This window comes from Gekko japonicus, unplaced genomic scaffold (assembly GCF_001447785.1).
Source record: "Gekko japonicus isolate JY-2015 unplaced genomic scaffold, Gekko_japonicus_V1.1 scaffold1763, whole genome shotgun sequence".
Taxonomy (NCBI): Eukaryota; Metazoa; Chordata; class Lepidosauria; order Squamata; family Gekkonidae; genus Gekko; species Gekko japonicus.
The window spans coordinates 58,289-78,827 of NW_015167588.1; the positions used below are offsets into that span (position 1 = coordinate 58,289).

General features: G+C 39.5%; 1 protein-coding gene across 1 annotated transcript in view; it reads right to left on the reverse strand.

Moving 5' to 3' along the window:
- Positions 1–20,539, reverse strand: part of SMCHD1 (structural maintenance of chromosomes flexible hinge domain containing 1) — a 123,344-nt gene that overhangs the window by 43,662 nt on the left and 59,143 nt on the right. The window contains exons 21-25 of the mRNA XM_015413929.1: positions 9,158–9,254; positions 7,891–7,963; positions 5,708–5,847; positions 3,961–4,095; positions 2,479–2,706 (exon numbers count right to left, since the gene is read on the reverse strand). Coding sequence (XP_015269415.1) covers positions 2,479–2,706; positions 3,961–4,095; positions 5,708–5,847; positions 7,891–7,963; positions 9,158–9,254 — 673 coding nt within the window. The remainder of the gene's footprint in view (positions 1–2,478; positions 2,707–3,960; positions 4,096–5,707; positions 5,848–7,890; positions 7,964–9,157; positions 9,255–20,539) is intronic.

Here is a 20,539-nt window from a genome sequence, read left to right on the forward strand (position 1 = left end):
GTTTTTTTTAATCATTTCCCCACTAACCATTACTGGCCCACCTCCCTAGAGTTCTAAAATGTCTAAAAATTTTGAAACTGCTTTTTTTTAAGGGGCGGGAACCCTGAAATTTTGGGGAAAATTTAAACATATGAAAATTTAAATATACTGTCCTGTCAAACCTAAACTAATATTACTGCTTTAATAACATAAAATGCATCACTTATAATTTACTCAGACTATAACATTGTACTATTAGACATATTTATGGAATTTGAAAGTTCTACCTTAGTGTTGTACAAGCAAAATTGCAAATATAATACTTCAGAGAAAGCTGCAAGATGATGCATCCTATCCTGTGTTAGCACATGTACCTTAATTTTCACTATCTGGTTAGAGAGAGCTAAGTTCCCAATAAAAATGTGTTTTCCTCTGACATTTTGGTACAGTTTCTGCCCTACTTCCTTCTGATCTTTTTTCTCCCTCCTGCAAGCTACTTTTTACCCAATCCATGGGCACAGCAGTTTGAAGGAGAGATGAAAAAGTCAACCACAAGTCAGGTTAAAAGAACAACATAAGGTACGCAACAGCTGAAAAGCAATGAGAGCAACCCTGCATGCTCCCCTCATCAAGAACAGGTATCACTGTAGGTGTGGAAATGCAACTTGGACTTAAGAATTGTATATATCTAAAACATGCCCACCTGTCTTTGAGAGCATGCCATTCATTTGAAAAGAGAAAATATTTCATAGCATTTTTTTCAGTACTTCCCCAAATTTCCAGTTTTTCAGTTGGAAAAACAAAAAAAGGTATTGGGGGAAAAAAACAGGGGAAAAAATTTCCCTGAATTTTTTCTATTTCCTTCTGTGCCTTTAAATCCCCACTTAGTGTGTAAGGGTTGGGAGAGAGGTCCATGGTCAGCCTCCATGTCCTGGCAGTCTCATTCCCTCCCATGCTCCAAATGTATCTATGGGCAGTTGAACTTGGAGTAGCTGAGTAGTTGCCAGACCTCCCTGCCAGACTGACAGTACTCACTTGCAGCCTCTCCAAGCTGTTCTCCTTCTTCCCATATGGAAACAGTGGGGGGAATTTTCCAGCAAGTTTCTCACAGTCCCCACTTGTTATATATCATTCCCAACATGGCTCAAAATTTGTCTCCTTCAACCCTCAGATTAGAGCCATGAACAGACAAGACAGACTTGTTCTGCAAACCTGAGAAAATCTTCCAAGGTTACCGAAAAACCTGAAATCTTTAATAATAAAATCCCCTACAGGTTGGGGGATTCCCCCCCCCAACAGAACCAGTGCCTGTAGTTTTAAGAAATGAATGTCATCTGAGATCCCAGTGGCCACTGGGTCTTTGCAGGCAACCACAGAATGCATATTAAATGCTTTCCCAAAAAAACAGATTTTTGCTTTGGAAATTGACAAACTGTGAATAGAACTCACTGCCACAGGATGTAGTGATAGACATTAGTGGAGATTGCTTTACAATGTAATTAGATAAACACGTGGAATGCATGCCCATCCATTATTATTAGCAATGATGGCTGAATTGACCTCTGTGTTCAGAAGCAGCACATCTATGAATATAATCACTCAGAGGCAGCAGTAGAGGGAAGCTTTGGCCCCTGTGCCTTTGCTGTGGGCTTACAATACTGTTGGTTGTCCAGGGGAAGCATGATATTTTCAGTATTCCAAGTGCTTTGCAGACATTATTTATTTAATTCTTATATAAGCCCTGTAAGGTAGGCCATTAATATTTTATCATATCACAGATAGGAAGACTATGATTGAAAGAGTGGCTTGCCTAAGGCCACTTAGTGAGCTTGTACCAGAGGTGTCATCTGAACCCGGAATCTAAAAGATCACAGTTCATTATTTTAGCTACTATGCTACACCTGCTTCTAACACATTTCTATTGCTGTTTGCTCCATGCCTTTGATTTTGAACAGCCTACAAATGTATTGGAACATAAAATGGAATGTAAATGTATTGGAATGTAAATACATGCAGTGCTTGAAAAAAAGTAAAGGTAAAGGTTCCCTTGTTCGAAAGCCGGTCGAGTCCGACTCTAGGGTTGCGGTGCTCATTTCCGTTTCAAAGCCGAAGAGCCAGCGCTGTCCGAAGATGTTTCCATGGTCATGTGGCCGGCATGACTAAACACCAAGGCGCACGGAACGCTGTTACCTTCCCACCAAAGTGGTCCCTATTTATCTACTTGCAATTTCTTGCTTTCGAACTGCTAGGTTGGCAGGAGCTGGAACTAGAGACGGGAGCTCACTCCGTCATGTAGCAACCCGGGTGTCGAACTGCTGGACTACTGACCTTCCACAGCCTGCAGTTCAGCATCTTAACCACTTGAGCTACCGCAGCTCAGTGCACCAAAAAACACACTTTCCACAATCTCCCATTGTGTCCAGCATTCTTTCACCATTTCTGCAAAGTAACCTTTTATCCCATATTATGTTCAGTCTAAAATTCCTGAAAAATACCTACCTTAATTTTTTCAGCCAAAGCTGGTGTTATTATTATCTCTTTTTCAATCTCATCATACATTTGGAACATAAGATTTTGCATCACGTCACCTGCAACCCAGCTAATTTCGTCCTGGTGTTTGATCTGAGTAGCTTTTTCCCCTTCCATACTAAAAACCTGTAGTTTTGCAACACGACTGCTGGGAAGCAATTTAATAGTCTTTTCCACTGGTGGCACATCTTTGCAACTCTAATGATAAACAAGGGGAAAGTTAATAAACAGTAATAATAGGATGTCTAGTAACTGAAAGATACACTGACACAAACTGGGGCCTGCATGGAACACTGAGAGGCAGGGAGAGAATCTGGCCAGTTAACCCCTCTCTAATATGAAGCCATATTTTTCTGCATACTTGTGAAGTCATTAGTTGGCTGCCTGCTCTCACCCTTCAACAGAAGTATCCTAGTTATCTGATTCCAGCTCTTCAAAATCAAGCTCAGCTATTTTACTTAAATACCTTGATTGCAATAAAACAGCAGATAGAGAACTGTGGTGCCAGGACATAAAACACCAATTCCTAAAGATGCTAAGACTCAAACAACAGAAATACTGCTGCAACTGAGCCCTGGCCAAACCAAGCAAAATCTCCTGCCAAGATAATTGTGCCAAGATTTTTTAATAAATATTTACTTATTTAATTGTTCTTTATATTTGATTGTATAAGTATGAAACCATGGCATCCTCTGAAGTGAGAACGACAGTCTTATTCAGAAGATCTCTTCCACTGGACCTTAGAATATGAACTCAGTTTCACCTGATCCTTAGTAAAATTTCCCGGGTTTGAAACAACCTAACACTAGTAATTCTGAGAGCTTTGGTCTCTTGTTTTCAAAGATGAGAAATTAGTATTTTATTGCTGAAATCTGTATATAATTGTATCTCTAATAACTGTTCTGGTTTTGTATTATTTTTTGTGTCCAAACTGCTTTTTGGCGTTTTTTTATAATTTATGAATTCTTTCAATGTATTGAGACCCAATTAGTCAATTGTTTTATAAATTATTTCTCTACAAGATTCAAATTGAAGAAATTATTTGAGATGGATCCAATTGGAGATGCCAGTTGGTTGGATAAAGCCTTGTTAGGTCCTGTGTTGAATTTCCCCCCTCTTTTCTCAGTTTATTTAGCTTATTTGTAATAACTTTTATATTACACTGTGATGAGATAAATTAAATTTTGCTTAAAAAAGAAACCTACACTCAACATTCAAACATCTAATATGATGTCAGAATAAGGAATTTATTCAAGTAGTGTTTTTTTATTGGAAAACTGATGGTACTTGTAAAACAGCGAAAATTCTGCATGATTCCATTCCACATGTATGTGGAAAGTTCACAAATGGTGGGATTGGTATCAAATATATAGAATTTTGCTTCTGCAGACTATGGAGGTGAACTTGTTCTGTAATTTTTAAAACATGTTTGAAAAAAATGGTCTTACTTACAGGTATTTCGATCTTTGCTTTAAGTGTCTGGTCTTTCTTTATATTTTTTACATGCAGAAATGGTCCAGTTAAGATATTCAACCCACCACTGCTGCAATCCACAGAATATATAGGAAGGTCTGGAGCACCTGAAAACTAATATAATCATGTGATCCAGCAATTAATATCATGCCTGCTTATGATGGTAGCAATATCAAGTCACAGCTTATGCATCAAGAACACAGGTTACAAGGACTCAAAGACAAAATAAAAAGTGTTATAAAAGGACATGAAACTTTTGTTTACAGAGAAGACAGTAGCATCTTTCATATAAATGGCCTGTTATTAACTCCTCAGAACAAAAACCCCAGGCTCCATTCACATAAGCAGCAGCTTTATACAGCTTATGTTTTTTGGGGTGTGCATAAAATATGTTGCTTTGGAGTACAGTGCCAACCACAGAAAATGAAAAAGCAAATAGCCTATCAAAAAGAAAAATTAATTTTAGCTTAAAATTACTTAGTAGCAAAAATGTGCTCTAAACACATAACATTGCTACTTTTAATTTGCAAGGAATAATTCCTGAATATAGTAGTTCATTATCAATTAAAAATTTATAAAACAAAACAACACATAATATAATAGTATTTCTATAATATAAACAATTAGGCAATATACTAGCAATAAAAATAGCAAAATAAATGGCCATACCCAAATGCTTACAGTCTAGAGTTTATGCGTCTGCCACAGAATGCATGAAATAATGAAACCGATACCATGATCCAATACCATGAGGGCTCCTTTTCAGTGGGAGAGAGTATCCTGATCTGCCTGGGTAACCCTACTGGGACTGTAATTAAGGGGCACGCTCAATGACAGAGCATTTCCCTTGGATGCAGAAGGTCTCAAGTTCAGTCCCTAAGTAGCAGATGATGTGAAAGACTTAGACCTGGGATACTGCACAGCCACTGCCAGTCAGAGTAGACAATACTGGCTTTGATAATTCAGTGATATAACTCAGTAGGAAGCAGCTTCATGTGTTAAGTACTGCTCCCAAGATGGAATTTGGTAGTCTGGTGGGCTGCCAAATGTTTTATACAGCATAATCTAACTGATAATCATTATTTATGCTTAGAAAAAGTTTAATCGCACACGTTCTATTGTTTCTTGGTGATCTACTACTTGCATTAGGCCCTTGTGTGTGCATGGGGGGGGGCATGGCTTCCCCTGGAACAAAAGAAGAGTCTGCCTGTTTTGCATAGCTTTTAATTTGCAAATGGAAGGAATAACCCTTAATATCATACAACCTCCTCTAATGGAGACAGTAATAACTGGGCTTTTAAGAAATAATGAAATACTTAACGGTATGGTATGGGAATTCAGACGTTTGGTATACAATAGACATGTTCCAGACAAAATTAAAATACTTTCTACATGGATTTTAAGGAATCAAAGTGAAGCATGTATTTACCTTTCTCAGTAAAATCTATGAGATTTAAAAGTTGCCTGAATTGTCCCTAATGCATTTCTCCCTACTTTTCTGCTAGCTGTGATATAGCGATAGTGGTGGTTTTGGAAATGTTTCTGTAGCTGGAGTTCAGAGTTCAAAAAAGCCTCTTAGGTAAAAGGTCACAACTTACTTTTTACTGGAAATCGCAAGATGTGTAAGAACTTCCTATACTATTAATTTCAGTAACAGGAGGTTACATACCAATGAGGCTCATGTTGTATTTTTTAAAAACCGCAGACATTTATGCAATTGATGTACCTTGCAATGAACAATAAGTTTTGGTTGTGCTGTTATGTTTCCTACTTCATCCAGCACTTCAATCTGAAAAGAGACTGGTGTTCCATTTTCAATTTTAAAGATGTTGGAATCTGGTCTGACGTTTAGCCGTCGAGGAGGGCCTGTTGAGTTTACAAACAAAAGTTTACTGTCCACTTATGGAATTTTAAAATGCAATTTATCAGCAAACCTTTAAAATGTCAATGGACACAACTAAGTGGCTTGTATCCAGCCACACAATCCCCTAAACAGAGTGGCATTTGCTGACACCCCCCCCCCCGCCAAGCAAAATTTCAGGGGGTTGCCACAAGAGGGCAAAGTAAAAAAAAAAACACCCACTCCGTGAAGTCTACTGATGGTTGGATACATACCAATATTTTAAATTGCTATAATCTTAACAAGACAAAGATGTTTCATGACCATTTCATCTACATAATTCATTTCCAAGCAACTAAACTGATACAACAATAATGGCGCTGAAACACTGAACTGTTCTTGATGGCACTATGTACTTGAAGACAGAGCAAACAGACGAGATATCTGTTCAGCCAGAAAAATTAAATGTTCAAGTAAAAATCCAAAATAATAAACAATTACTATGAATAATGTTTTGAGCTAGATCTGCATCAAAGAAATGCAAAGATATGTGTAATATCACATTACATTCTATTTTGTCTGTAAAGGGGTCGTCTTAATTTCAGCAAACATTTTCAAAGATTTTCAAAGATTTTATTTATTTGGGAGAAGTTTAATTTTTTTTATACCTTTATATCTTTTTAACAATTCTTTACAAAAAAAGAGTAAACCCAACAGAAAATTCAACAAGTTAAACTTGCTATCAGTACCATATTTTAAATCATAATTCTGTGAGACAAGCACATTGTAAATAGTTAACTAAATTAAAACATGTCATGTAAACCAGGATTAATTATGCATCTGATTCACCATTTGTCTCCAAACATCAATATTATTTAAAGGCTTTCTTTTTTAAATAGTGTGTGGTGTCAGGCACATCCTTCCCAGTGTTTAAAGTCATTAGGATCATGGTCAGATATAACTTTTTATTTCTAATAATTGGGGATAATAGAGAGATAGAGGTTGCTATTTTCTGGCCAAATTGTGACTAGGGATGCAATAGTGCATCAATAACTGTAAAATTCATTTGTTCTTTTGAGCCAAATCCAGACATCTAATGGAACTTTAACATACATTTGCTCAATATAGATTAAAGAACAGTCCTCTTCCAGTGATATCTATTTAATTAACCAAGAGTCAAGTTGCATGGTAATAAATGGGAATACTAGAATAACTAAAACCTCCCCTATGCCATCAATACTGTGGAGTAGTCAGTCTTATTATCGGTTTCTTATTACCTCAAATAAAACTGTTTAAAGGTTTTTACAGTTCTTGCAGTTTCTTGTCTTGTATTAAAATTAGTAAGCGTAAATATCTCTTCAGAAGTATAAATATTTTTATAATGTTAATTCAGAAATGAGATATTCAGTTTTGACCAGATATCTATGTTTGCCTTAATTTCAGAAATTAATTGAGTAAATTATATTTGAAGAGATCTTTATCTGTAGAGATATTAACTCCTGCGTATTTAATTTCTTCCTGCAGTGATTTGGCTGCATAGTGTGCCTGCCCTCAAGTTTTCATTATTAACCTTAAAAAAAGAGTTTCTGTCTAATCTGTTAAATTTATAACCTGTTAAATTTATAACCCACACTCATCAAATATTTGTTTTAATAATTTTTCAGATTCTAGTGGGTCAATTAGAAATACAGCATTATCTGCATATAAATTGGTTTTATGATGATATCTCTTCATTTTCACACCCTGAATCTCTTCTGACTGTTTCACCATCAAAGCAAACTGTTCAATTACTTATGTGAATAGCAAAGCAGACAGCTTTGTCTAACTCCTTTTTCAATCTTAGTTGATTTGGACAGAATGTGGTGAACTACTATTTTAGAGAATGGGCCACAGTAAATTAACTCAATTCAACAAGTATAATAGCTACCAAAACTAAATTTTCTTAAGCATTTTAATATAAAATTAGATAGGTCTAATTTCAGACTTTATTTTTTAAAAAATGCTCTCATATAAAATTGCTGAATATCTTTCAGCAAACACATGCAAAGATTTCCAAATACTTCACTTACCTGGGTGAAGTTTAATTCTCAAAACCTGTGTTTCTTCCCTCAAACCAGGAAGAGTAACTTTCAAGTTAAAGTTCTATTGAAAAAGATCAGTTTAAATATTAATGTTCATTACATTTCCTTTTCTTGATTTACACAGTTACTCTTGAAAACAATAACTGAAGAGTTCCCCTGGGAAGTACTTAGTGGAGGGGCTGTGACTCAGTGGAAGACCCTCTGCTTTGCATGCAGAAGGTCACAGGTTCAATCTCTGGCATCTCCCATTAAAAGGACCAGGCCGTAGGTGATGTGAAGGTCTCTACCTGAGACCTTGGACAGCTGCTATCCATCTGAGTAGACAATTATTTATTTATTTAAATACTGATATCCCACCTTTCTTTGGAGTTCAAGGCATATTACAATAAGAGTTAAAAACATTTCCAGTTAAAACCAGAATAAAATAGCAAACCTCAGATTTCTCCGTCCCTTGATGGACTAATGGTCTGATTCAGTATAAAGCAGCTTCATGTGTGACGTCTAATTCAATTTTAGTTTTATACATATACGCCTATTGCCTTCACCTTCACTTAATTCAGTTTTAATTTTATACATATACTCTCATTGCCTTCACCTTCACTTAAATGTGCAGTCCTATGCAAAGCTGCTCCAGTCCAAGACCATTACTTTCAACGAGCTTAGACTGGACTAATTCTCCATGGGGTTATACACGAAACTTTCTACCTCTGTATAAAACCTACTTTAAAACATTTGTTATGTACTGATACAGTTTCCCTGCAACACGGGGCTGCCAGAGAAAGGGTGAGCTTGAGGAAGAAAACAATAGACCATCAGGATCCTGGCAGCCACCTATTAAGATGCGATGACTGTGTAAATAGTCTATTGATGCAAGTGGGTGTGTTATGGGTATGCTGTTTTACAGGCTTATAAGCAGGGCTCCGGCCCCGCTAGAGTTGTCCTTAGTTTGAGCTGATTCACTAATAAACTATGAGCTAATCACTACATGTGTCTCGAACCCAGTATATTTCAATATTGTTGTTCTACCTTTCATGTTAAAATCTTTAAAGCCTGCTACAGTACTGTCTTTCAGCATCACCAGAAACCCTAACAATCAGATTAGATATACTAATGATTCTGACTCCAAAAAATACTAGGAGACAACTGACCTGTTATAAAAACAGATAACCAGAGATAAAGACAAAACTACAAATTACACAATTATTCACTGTTTATAGAAAAACAGTACTACAATATTAGAAGTCATTCAGCCTACCTTGCCCTGGTAGTTGTTCACTAGACCTTTAGCAAGAACACCTTTTATAACATAGTCTGGTCCTCTATCTATTTCTTCATACGTTAATGTTAAACCACTACAATGCAAAAATTAAAGATTATTTAAGAACCACAGCAAACATATACATGAGTTAACATGTTGTAGCTAGTTCCAGACCACATCAAAAGATTTTTCTTTCTCTTCCAAATGTAGTTGTGGGGATGCTTTTCCAAGGGGAAAAGGAGGTGGGGTGGGGGGAATGTGTTCTTTATTTGCTCTTCTGTTAATTTATGAAAAATGCCACCCATAAACTGCTTTTACTCCTACAGGACAAAACTGTGTTTTTCTTCTCCCCTTGGGATAGAAAATATAGAAAATTTAAACTATAAAACAATAGGGATTTGTTTGCCATACTATAAACCTTTTTTTCCAAGGTTTAGGAAACTGGCAGAGTTACCTGTGCATTTGGTTACACTGTTCATCATGCATGCACAAGACTGTCACCATAGCACATCAACTTTTTCTTAAGAAAAATCATTGTATGCAGGCCAGTAAGGAAGTTTGTCTGCCAGGTCTGCCTTTTTCCATCTGAGACAGCTGGCCCCATATCTCACCCCCCGGGATCTGGCTACAGTGAGCCATGCAATGGTCACTTCCAGATTAGATTATTTTAACTCTCTCTACATGGGGCTGCCCTTGACTCTGCTCTGGAAGCTGCAGAGGTGTTGCCTTCGTCGTCTGTGCGGACATTGATCCACCTGGTGCTGCGTGAACTGCACTGGCTGCCTATTGAGTACCAGATCTGTTCCAAAGTGTTGGTGCTTACCTTTAAAGCTCTATACGGCCAGGGACCTGCATATCTGCAAGACCGCCTCTCCCTCTATGAGCCCTGAAGGGCTTTATGATCTGCCAACCAACATCTTCTGGTGGTCCCCGGTCCCAGAGATGTCTGTCTTGCCTCGACTAGGGACAGGGCCTTTTCAGCCCTGGCCCCTGCCTGGTAGAATGAGCTCCCATATGAGATCAGGGCCCTGAGGGACCTTTTACAATTCTGCAGGGCCTGCAAGATGGAGCTCTTCTGCCAGGCTTTTAGTTAGGGCAGTGGGCTTCCCCCCCTCTTTACTGGACTTCCCCTCAGTGGGTCAGATCTGCTTTACCATGTAAGGACCGAAACTTGAAAGTGATTGCATCTGTGAGGATTGAACTATGACTTGTACCAGAGGAATGGGGGTTGGACTAGATGACCCTGGAGATCCAACTCCATGATTCTATGAATATTGTTGTATTTTTAATGGGGTTTTAACTGTTTTTAATTCTTTGTACATTGCTCGTTATGTTTGATGGAACCCACCCTGAGCCTGCTATGTGGTGAGGGCGGGATATAAATCCAATAAATAAATAAATAAATAAATAAATAAATAAATAATGTTTAAACCAGAGCTTGACATAGTCCAAGGGCCAGGTTGCCATGGTACCTAAAAAAATTATTGTGGCACCTAGTATTTTCAGCAGTGATTTTATTGTAGTGTCTCTCAACAATTCTCAGGGGAAGCACAAAAGGTGGATCCAACCACTTTTTCCACTGGTGAAAAATCATAGAATCATAGATTCACAGAGTTAGAAGGGACCAACGGGTCATCTAGTCCAACCCCCTGCACAATGCAGGAAATTCACAAGTACCCCCCCCCACACACACCCCCCCAGTGACCACTGTTCCACATCCAGAAGATGACAGAACACCTCCAGGATCTCCAGGAAACTGGCCTGGATAAAAATTGCTTCCTGACCCCAAAGTTGCCATCAGCATTTCCCTCGGTGTGTAAGAAAGGGCCACAAGAACTAAGCACTGATGCAACCCTTCCTGCCCTCCCTCTCGTGATCTGCCTAAATTCACAGAATCCGTATTGCTTTCAGATGGCCATCTAGCCTCTGTCTGAAAACCTCCAAAGAAGGAGAGCCCACCACCTCCCAAGGAAGCTTGTTCCACTGAGGAACCACTCTGTCAGGAAGTTCTTCCTTATGTTTAGCTGAAAAGTTTTCTGATTTAATGTCAACCCGTTGGTTCTGGCCTGATCTTCTGGGGCAACAGAAAACAACTCCGCACCATCCTCTATATGACAGCCCTTCAAGTACTTGAAGATGGTTATCATATCACCTCTCAGTCGATTCCTCTCCAGACTAAACATACCCAGCTCCTTCAACCTTTCCTCATAGGACTCGGTCTCCAGACCCCTCAACATCTTCATTGCCCCCTTCTGGACACATTCCAGCTTGTCTATATCCCTCTTAAATTGTGGTGCTCAAAACTGAACACAATACTCTAGGTGAGGTCTAACCAGAGCAGAGTGAAGCGATACCATCACTTCACGTGATCTGGACACTATACTTCTGTTGATACAGCCCAAAACTGCATTTGCCTTTTTAGCAACCGCATCACACTGCTGGTAAACAAATTTTTATTTTCTTAGGAACATAACATATAAGATTAAATCATTCAGTCCATTGTTTACCTCATTCCCTTCCTCCCCTCCCTCCAGTGGCTTCCCGCAATGCTTCTCCCCCTTCTTACAAATTTCATTATATCATTAACACATCATTTGTTATCATCCAACCTCAAGATAACATCATTTGACTTAATATTGATCTAAACATATTAAGTTTTGTTTTACATCCCAGTTCTTTTCCAGATATATTTTAAAGTCATTCCATTCTTGAAAAAACACGTTGTCTTCTTGATTATTCAACTTCTTTGTAATTTTATCCATTTCTGCCATGAACAGAACTTTTTGTATCCAGTCTTCGATTTCTGGTACTTTCTCAGTCTTCCAAAATTGTGCATAAATCATCCTCGCTGTTGTAATAAGGTACCAGAATAAAGTCCTTTTAGTCGAGTTAACTTCTTCCATTTTTAGTCCCAAAAGCAGAATTTCAGGCGCTTTCTTGAAAGAGCACTTAAGTATTTTTTGCATTTCTTTGTGGACTTTTGTCCAAAAGAGTGTAGCTTTTTCACAAGTCCACCACATATGGTAAAATGAGCCCTCATGTTTTTTACATTTCCAACATTTATTTGACATATTCTGGTTCATATTTGCAATTTTCTTTGGGGTCATATACCACCTATACATCATTTTATAACAATTCTCTCTAACATTGGTACAGGGTGATATCTTAATAGCATTTTTCCACAAATATTCCCAGGTTTCTATGTCAATTTCCTTGTTCATATTTATTGCCCATTTTAACATTTGCTCTTTCACAGTCTCATCTTCTGTATACCATTTTAACAACACTTTATACATTTTAGAGATATCTTTTCCCCCTCCACACTCCCATACCTTTTCCATTTCATTTTTTTCCTCTCTAAAACCATAATTTCTTTTGTCTGACCTAAAAAGGTCAGAGATCTGCATGTATTTCAACCATTCATATTCATATTCAATTTCATTCTGCTTTTTCATTACCCATTCTGTTCCCTCTTTTTTTATTATGTCTTTATACAGCAACCAATCTTTGTCTCTACGTCTTGAGTAAGATGTTAACACTTCCACTGGTACAATCCAAAGTGGCCTTACATCACCAAAATATTTTTTATATCTCATCCATACCACAAATAATGCTTTTCTTACCACATGATGCTTAAAAAAGCTATCCATTTTTGTTTTGTCATACCATAAATATGCATGCCAACCAAATCTACAATCATGACCTTCTAACCCCAATAGCTTATCATTTTCTAATTTCACCCATTGCTTCAACCAGGTCATACAAACCGCTTCATAATATAATCTGAGATTTGGTAGCTGTAGTCCACCTCTGTCCTTGGCATCACAAAGTATTTTCATCTTAATTCTCGGTTTCTTGCCTGCCCAAACAAACTTTGATAGTTCTTGTTGCCACCTTTGCAGCAAATCTGTCTTACTAAGTATTGGTATTGTTTGGAACAGGAACATCAAACGTGGTAGGACATTCATTTTTATAACTGAAATTCTTCCCATCAGTGACAAATTCATTTTGTCCCATTTCTTAAAGTCTTGGGTTAACTTAGCCCATAGTTTTTCATAATTGTTCTTATATAAGTCTATATTCTTTGCAGTTAACTCAATGCCTAAGTATTTCGTCTTCTTTACCACTTCACATTGTACCAAATTTTGTAGTTCCACTTGTTTTTGTTTCGTCATATTTTTGCAAATAAGCTTCGTTTTATTCTTGTTTACATAAAATCCTGCCAATTCTCCAAAATCTTTTATTTTTTGAAATAGTAACGGTAACTCTTCCGTCGGGTTTTCCACAATAAACATTACGTCATCTGCAAAAGCACGGTATTTATATTTAAAACCTTTATGTGTCAAACCCTTAATCTCTTGATCTTGTTGTATTTTTTGTAAAAGTACCTCCAACACCCAAATGAACAATAGCGGTGACAAGGGACAACCCTGCCGAGTACCTTTCTGTACCTTGAAGCTATCGGTCAATTCTTTATTTACATTCAGTGTAGCTCTTTGTTCCGAATAGATAGCTTCAATACAATTTCTGAACTGTTGTCCCGTATCAATTTTTTCCATCATCTGTAACATAAACTTCCAATTAAGATTGTCAAATGCTTTTTCCGCATCCACAAACAAAAAAGTTACCTCTTTTTCAGGGTGCTTTTCATAGTATTCCACTGCGTCCATTACTATTCTTACATTATCTCGAATTTGTCTTTTTGGCAGAAAGCCCGCTTGATCTTCTGAAATCACTGTTTGTAAGTAGTTTTTCACTCTTTCTGCAATAATTTTTGCAAAGATCTTATAGTCATTATTTAGGAGAGAAATTGGCCTGTAGTTCTTTACATTCGTTAGTTCTTGGCCTTCCTTTGGTATCAATGAAATGATTGCCTCTTTCCATGAGTCTGGCACTTTCTTGCACATCCGTATGTCGTTGGATAAAGCTTCCAGGGCCGGGACAAGTTCCTCTTTCATTTTTTTATAAAACTTCGCGGTAAATCCGTCCGGCCCTGGCGCCTTCCCCAACTTCGCTTCTTCAATTGCCTTCCTCACTTCCTCTGTTTGGATTGGCCCATTTAGTAAATCTTTAAACTCTTTGCTTATTTTGGATAGTGGAATCTCTTCTAAATATCTTTCAATCTTCTCAAGATCAATTCTATTTGCTTGAAACAATTTAGCATAATACTTGAAGAAACTTCTCTTTATACCATTAGGGTCAACGAATTCTTTTCCTTCTTCTATAATTTTGGTTATCATTCTTCTTTCTTTTCTTGCTTTGAGTTGCCAAGCTAGATATTTCCCCGGTTTATTCGCCCCTTCAAAAGATTTCTGTTGTAACTTCTTTAAATTCCAATAAAGCTCTTGGTTCAAAAAATCATTCAGCTGTTCTTTCAGCAACTGTAGTTCTCTAATAATCTTCTTTTTCCCCGGTTTCTTCTTCAGTTCTTTTTCTTTTTGGGCTATTTGTTCCAATACTTCCACTTGCCTTTGAAGTTTTTCCTTCTTTTGCTTCACATTTTGTGAGATGAGAATCCCTCTCATCACAGCTTTGTAAGCGTCCCACACTACCTGTATTGAAGTCTCTTTATTCAGATTTTGTTGGAAATATTGTTTTGTTTCTTCTTTTAACATTTCCATAACACCTTTTTTATCCAACAAATCTTCATTTATTCTCCAAAGAAAGGATTTATTCCTTTCAGTAGAGGTCCACAAAACAGGGTTGTGATCCGAGTTACATCTAGGCAGGATTTCTATTTTTTGTGTTTTCATTGACAATTCTTCTGACATCCAAATCATATCAATTCTGGAAAAAGAGCAATGTCTATTGGAATAAAAAGTAAAATCTTTCTGCGTTGGGTTCCATTTCCTCCACACATCTTCTAGTTTTTCCTGTTTGACTAGTTCAAAAAAGTTCTTTGGCAATTTTCCACTAATTTCGTTGCCTTTTTGTGATTGTCTATCCAGCCGATCTATAGTTCCATTAAAGTCTCCGGCCAAAATAACTTGATCATAAGTTTGTCCTTGTAGGTGTTCAGTTAAGTCCTTAAAGAACTTTTCTTTTGCTCCATTGGGTGCGTATATATTGACCACCAGTGTCTTTTTCTGTTGAATCATCACTTCCACACCCACATATCTTCCTTCCAAATCTTTGAAAATTTCTTTAGGTTGTAAATCCTTTTTCACATATATCACCACACCTTTTTTCTTATTTAAGGCCGAGGAATAAAATTCTAATCCCAATTTAACATTTTTTAAATATTTGGCATCCAGTTTTCTAATATGAGTTTCTTGCAAGCATATCAAGTTACAATTTTGTTTTTGTATCCAATAATTGATTCTTTTCCTCTTGTTAGGTGAATTTAATCCATTCACGTTCCATGACAACAATTTGTAATCCATTGTAGATTCTTAATTTAAAGTTCTCCAAAGACGTCAGAATTGTCCGCCTTAAATTTATAAAAATCCGTCACCGACCTGATCTGGACTCTCCCACCTTTGTAAGTAAAGGATAAGCCTTGTGGAATTTCCCATCTGTACCTAATATTCAAAGTCCTCAGTTTATCCACCAAAGGCTTATACCTTTTTCTGTCTTGCAGTACTGCTCGGGGGAGTTCTCTCATCACCATAATCTTGTTTCCTTCCATTTCAAAAGGGACGGTGAATTGTTTCTTAAAAATATCTTCTGTAGTTGTTCTTGTTACAAATTGTACAATAACATCTCTTGGTAAATTTTTCTTTTCTGCAATTCTGGAGTTCACTCTGTATATCAAATCAAAATCAGAGTCCATTGTCCCTTCATCTTCTTCCAAATATGATGTTATTGCCTTCATCATTTCATCTCTTATATCTTCATTTTCCTTCTCTTTAATGCCCCTGAATCTCAGATGGGTTTGCATCCTTCTGAACTCCATCATTGTTTCTGATCTTCTAAATTGCTGAGTCAAAGAATCCTGTTTTTCTTCCACTTGTTGCATCTTCTCTTCCACTTCCGTAGTTTTGGTTGCATTAGCCTGAATCTCCTTTTTGACTCCTTCTATTTCTTGCTTGATTGAAGTTATCTCAGTAGTGACCAAATCTTTAATTGCCGCTATGTTCTTCTCCTGAACCTCTTCAAGTTGTTTCAGATGAATCTGAGTCTGCTTTGCCATTTGTGCCTCCAGTTGCTTTTCAATCTGTTCCCCCATCCTTTTTTCACTTTGTTCTCCCATAGCTTGTATTGCTTCCAGCATCCTTTTCTCCATTGCCTCCATGGCAGCATACATCTCTTTCTTATCCTTCTCCCTCTCTTTTGACATCTTGGGGGTTGGTGTCAGCCTAGTTGGTGTTGAATTAGTTCTTGGTCTCACTTTTGGCTTAACGTCAGGATCAGAGTCAGCTCTTTTCGGTCCTCTTCTGGTCTCCGTTTTGGTGCTTTTCCTGCGGTGCGCAAATTCACAAACAAACAGTCTCTTCTAAAGGGTAGCCTTCAATCAGCCATTCCCTTCTATTTTCGCTTTTAAAAACCCTCTAAAAGAAGTTTAAAGTCAAATTTAAAGTCAGGTCCTCCTCAAAATGTCGGGCGCAACTTCTCTATGGTATTCGGGTATAGAGTAGGTCAGGTTACCGTATTCCAGGTCCCGTCTGTTCGTATACACTCACTTCCGGTTCTGCTCTCTTGTAGCTCCGAGTCTCTTCCTGTTGGCTTCCTGTTGGCTTCAGCCCTTCTTTCAGGGCTTCCTCTTCCTGTTCCAGCACCTCGGAGTATTTTTTTCGTTACACCGGCCTGCTCCTCCCGCGATACAGTTCGTCAGTTTCGGTTTTCGGCTGCGCACATATCTCAATTCCCACCGCAGGAATGTTAAACAATGTTCTTTTTTACTGTTTTAAAGCCTTCAATCAACTATTTTCTTTGCCGGAATCGGATTTCTGGGAATGTTTGGTCATTTCCCGCTCAACCGCTTGTTTCAATTTTTATCTTATCACAGTTCAGGTAAGCGGCACGTTTATTGTTATCTAGCACGATCAAATCGGGTTTCGCATTGCTTCTTTTCACTTACTGTTGTTGCCCATCTTCAAGAGGTCGGCTGGTAGAGAGCTTAAACCGGTAATCCGGCTCGAACGGCCGCTGCAGAGTTGCTTGGCACTTGCCTTCTTCGGGGGAGGAGATCAAAGCATGAAACGGCTCCTTCGGGAGCCGGATCACGCCAACCTCACACTCCCTCTTAGGCGCTGCTGCCTGCTTGTCCCCCCCCCTCACTGGGGAGCGATGCGTTGGGCTAAAAACTGCCCAAGCTGTCAAAAGCGGCCGTCGCTCACTTCGCACAATCGCGAAAGTGTGTCAGTCCTCCATCTTAGCCCGACCGGAAGCCTATTGCGTTGGGCTAAAAACTGCCCAAGCTGTCAAAAGCGGCCGTCGCTCACTTCGCACAATCGCGAAAGTGCGTCAGTCCTCCATCTTAACCCGACCGGAAGCCGGCAACCGCATCACACTGCTGACTCATGTTCAGTGTATGGTCTACTAAGACCCCTAGACCCTTTTCGCACATACTACTGTCAAGACAAGTCTCCCCCATCCTATAATTATGCATTTGATTTTCCTACCTAAAATGCAGAACTTTACATTTATCCCTGTTGAAATTCATTTTATTTGTTTTAGCCCAGTTTCCAGCCTGTCAAGATCATCCTGTATCGTGACTCTTCTTCTACCAAATTTGCTACCCCTCCCAATTTAGTATAATGTGCAAATTTAATAAGCATCCCCTCTATTCCTTCATCCAAATCACTTATAAAAGTGTTGAACAACATAGGGGCCAGGACAGATCCCTGAGGCACTCCACTTGCCACTCCTCTCCAAGAGGATGAGGAACCAGTGACAAGCACTCTTGGGATGCAATCTGTCAAAAGAAGAGGAAGGGCCACCACAAAGGCTGTGTTTGGGATTTTGGATACAAGCCATGTGGAATAGGGCCTATAATAAGGAAGGGAATTGGCCAGAATTGAGCAAAAGTGCTGGCTGGATCTTATTTATCATTTTGCATCAGATTTCTTTGTTGTGTGCCATAAAAATAAATTTGAGTCCATTAGCACATCAGAGACCAACAAGGGCTTCAGTCACTGCTAGAGAAGAATTCTGAATAAAATTCTTAAACCATTGCAGGTAAGATGAGAAATGAAATACAGTACCTCAAGTAACCTACAAGGGGGCTCAGCTGAAATCTCTCTCTCTGGCCCTCTTTCCTGTTAGATCCTGTTAGCTGGTTGAGATTGAATCCATCTAAGACGGAGGTTCTGTGGCTGGGGGATTCAGGGTTGGGGCAACAACTCCCAGCTCTGGATGGTGTGCCACTAACATTGGCACCCACCATTAAGAGCCAGGGTGTGTCGCTGGATGCCTCCTTATTGATGGATGCCCAGATTACAAACGTCAGACTGACATTTCTTCAGCTGCACCAGGTCAGGCAACTGGGACCCTTCTTGTCTCGCCCTGACCTAGTCACAGTAATCCATGCAAAGGTCACCTCTAGGTTAGACTACTATAACTCACTCTACACAGGGTTACCCTTGAGACTGACCTGGTCCAGAACATGGCAGCCTGTGTTCTCAACCGGAACCCCATTTACAGCACATATCCAAACTATTTATTTATTTATTTAATTAGATTTCTACCTCACCCTTCCCACCATAGCAGGCTCAGGGCAGCTTACACAAGCACTAGACAGCTAAAACAGAACTAAGTAAAATCATGACAATATAAATACAAAACATTACAAAGTGCTAGTGCTAAAAACAGTTCATATACAGCGGCAGACATGAATAGCATCCAGCAAGCAGGCAATCAGTTCCTATCGTGGTCTGGGTCATATTGACTGTTGATGTTGATATAGATAATATTGGGGCCAGGGCCTTGGTTGTGTGATGTAGCTCCCTAGTCGAAGGCCTCATGGAAGAACTCCATCTTGCAAGCCCTGCGGAACTGTAAAAGGTCTCGCAGGGCCCTGATGTCTTCTGGGAGCTCATTCCACCTGTGCAGAGCCACCACTGAAAAGGCCCTGGCCCTCGTCACAGCCAGCCTGGCTTCTCTAGGGCCTGGCAGGGCCTGATAGTTTTGGGACCCTACTCGTAGAGCTCTCTGGGGAACATGTGGGGAAAGGCAGTCCCTTAGGTATGCAGGTCCCAGACCATATAGTGCTTTAAAGGTAAGAACAAGCACCTTGAACAGGATTCGGTATGCTATAGGCAGCCAGTGCAATGCTTTTAGCGCAGGTTGGATGTGCTCCCACATAGGGAGGCCCAACAACAACCTGGCCACTGTGTCCTGCACCAGCTGCAGCTTCCGAATCATGTAGAGAGCATGACAGTAATCTAGTTTCAAGGTGACCATTGCATGGATCACTGTTGCCAGGTCATTGCATTTGAGGAAGGGAACCAGCTGCCTAATCCGCCGAAGATGATAAAAGGCTGACTTTGCAGTGGCTACTACCTGGGCCTCCATTATTAAGGAGGGATCTGGGAGCACACCCAAGCTCCTAACTTCCGGCAACTGGCACCAATGGTGCCCCCTCGAAGGTTGGGAGTGGGATCCCTACCCACGGGCCACTCCGACTCAGGCACAGAACCTCTGTCTTCGTCAGATTCAATTTCAGTCGACTCAGTCTGAGCCAACCAGCCACAGCTTTCAACACCAGGTCTAGATCTAGATCATCTGGTCTGGAGTCAGACTGGCCGCCCAACAGCAGATAGAGCTGGGTGTCGTCCGCATATTGGTGACAGCCCTGCCCATGTCTCTGGGCAATCTGGGCAAGGGGGCGTGTATAGATGTTAAATAACATCAAGGAAAGCACCGCGCCTTGGGGCACTTCGCAGACTAGTGGGTGCCTTCGGGACAGCTGCTTTACAATAGCCAGCTGCACTGGCTCCAGGTTGAATACCAGATCAGGTTCAAGGTTTTGAATATTAACCTTTAAGGCCCTAAACGGTCTGGGACCAACGTACCTTTGGGACCGCCTCTCCTGGTGTACCCCCCCCCCAAAAAAGAGTATTGCACTAAGTGGAGAAAAATCTACTGGTGATCCCTGGTCCAAAAAATATCTGACTGTTCTCAACCAGAGCCAGGGCTTTTTGGCCCTGGCTCCGAAATGGTAGAACTCTCTGCCAAATTTCACCCGTGCCCTGTGAGACCTAGTCCAGTTTTGCAGGGCCTGTAAGGCAGAGATGTTCCACCAGGTCTATGGATAAGAACCAATGTTTCCTCTAAGCTGCGAAGTCTTGTGAGCCAAAAAACCCTACTAGGATTAAAATTGTGAGCGAGCCTACATTAAAAAAAAAAACCACAGGAAAGGAGGAAAGGAGGAAAGGAGGAAGGAAGGAAGGAAGGAAGGAAGGAAGGAAGGAAGGAAGGAAGGAAGGAAGGAAGGAA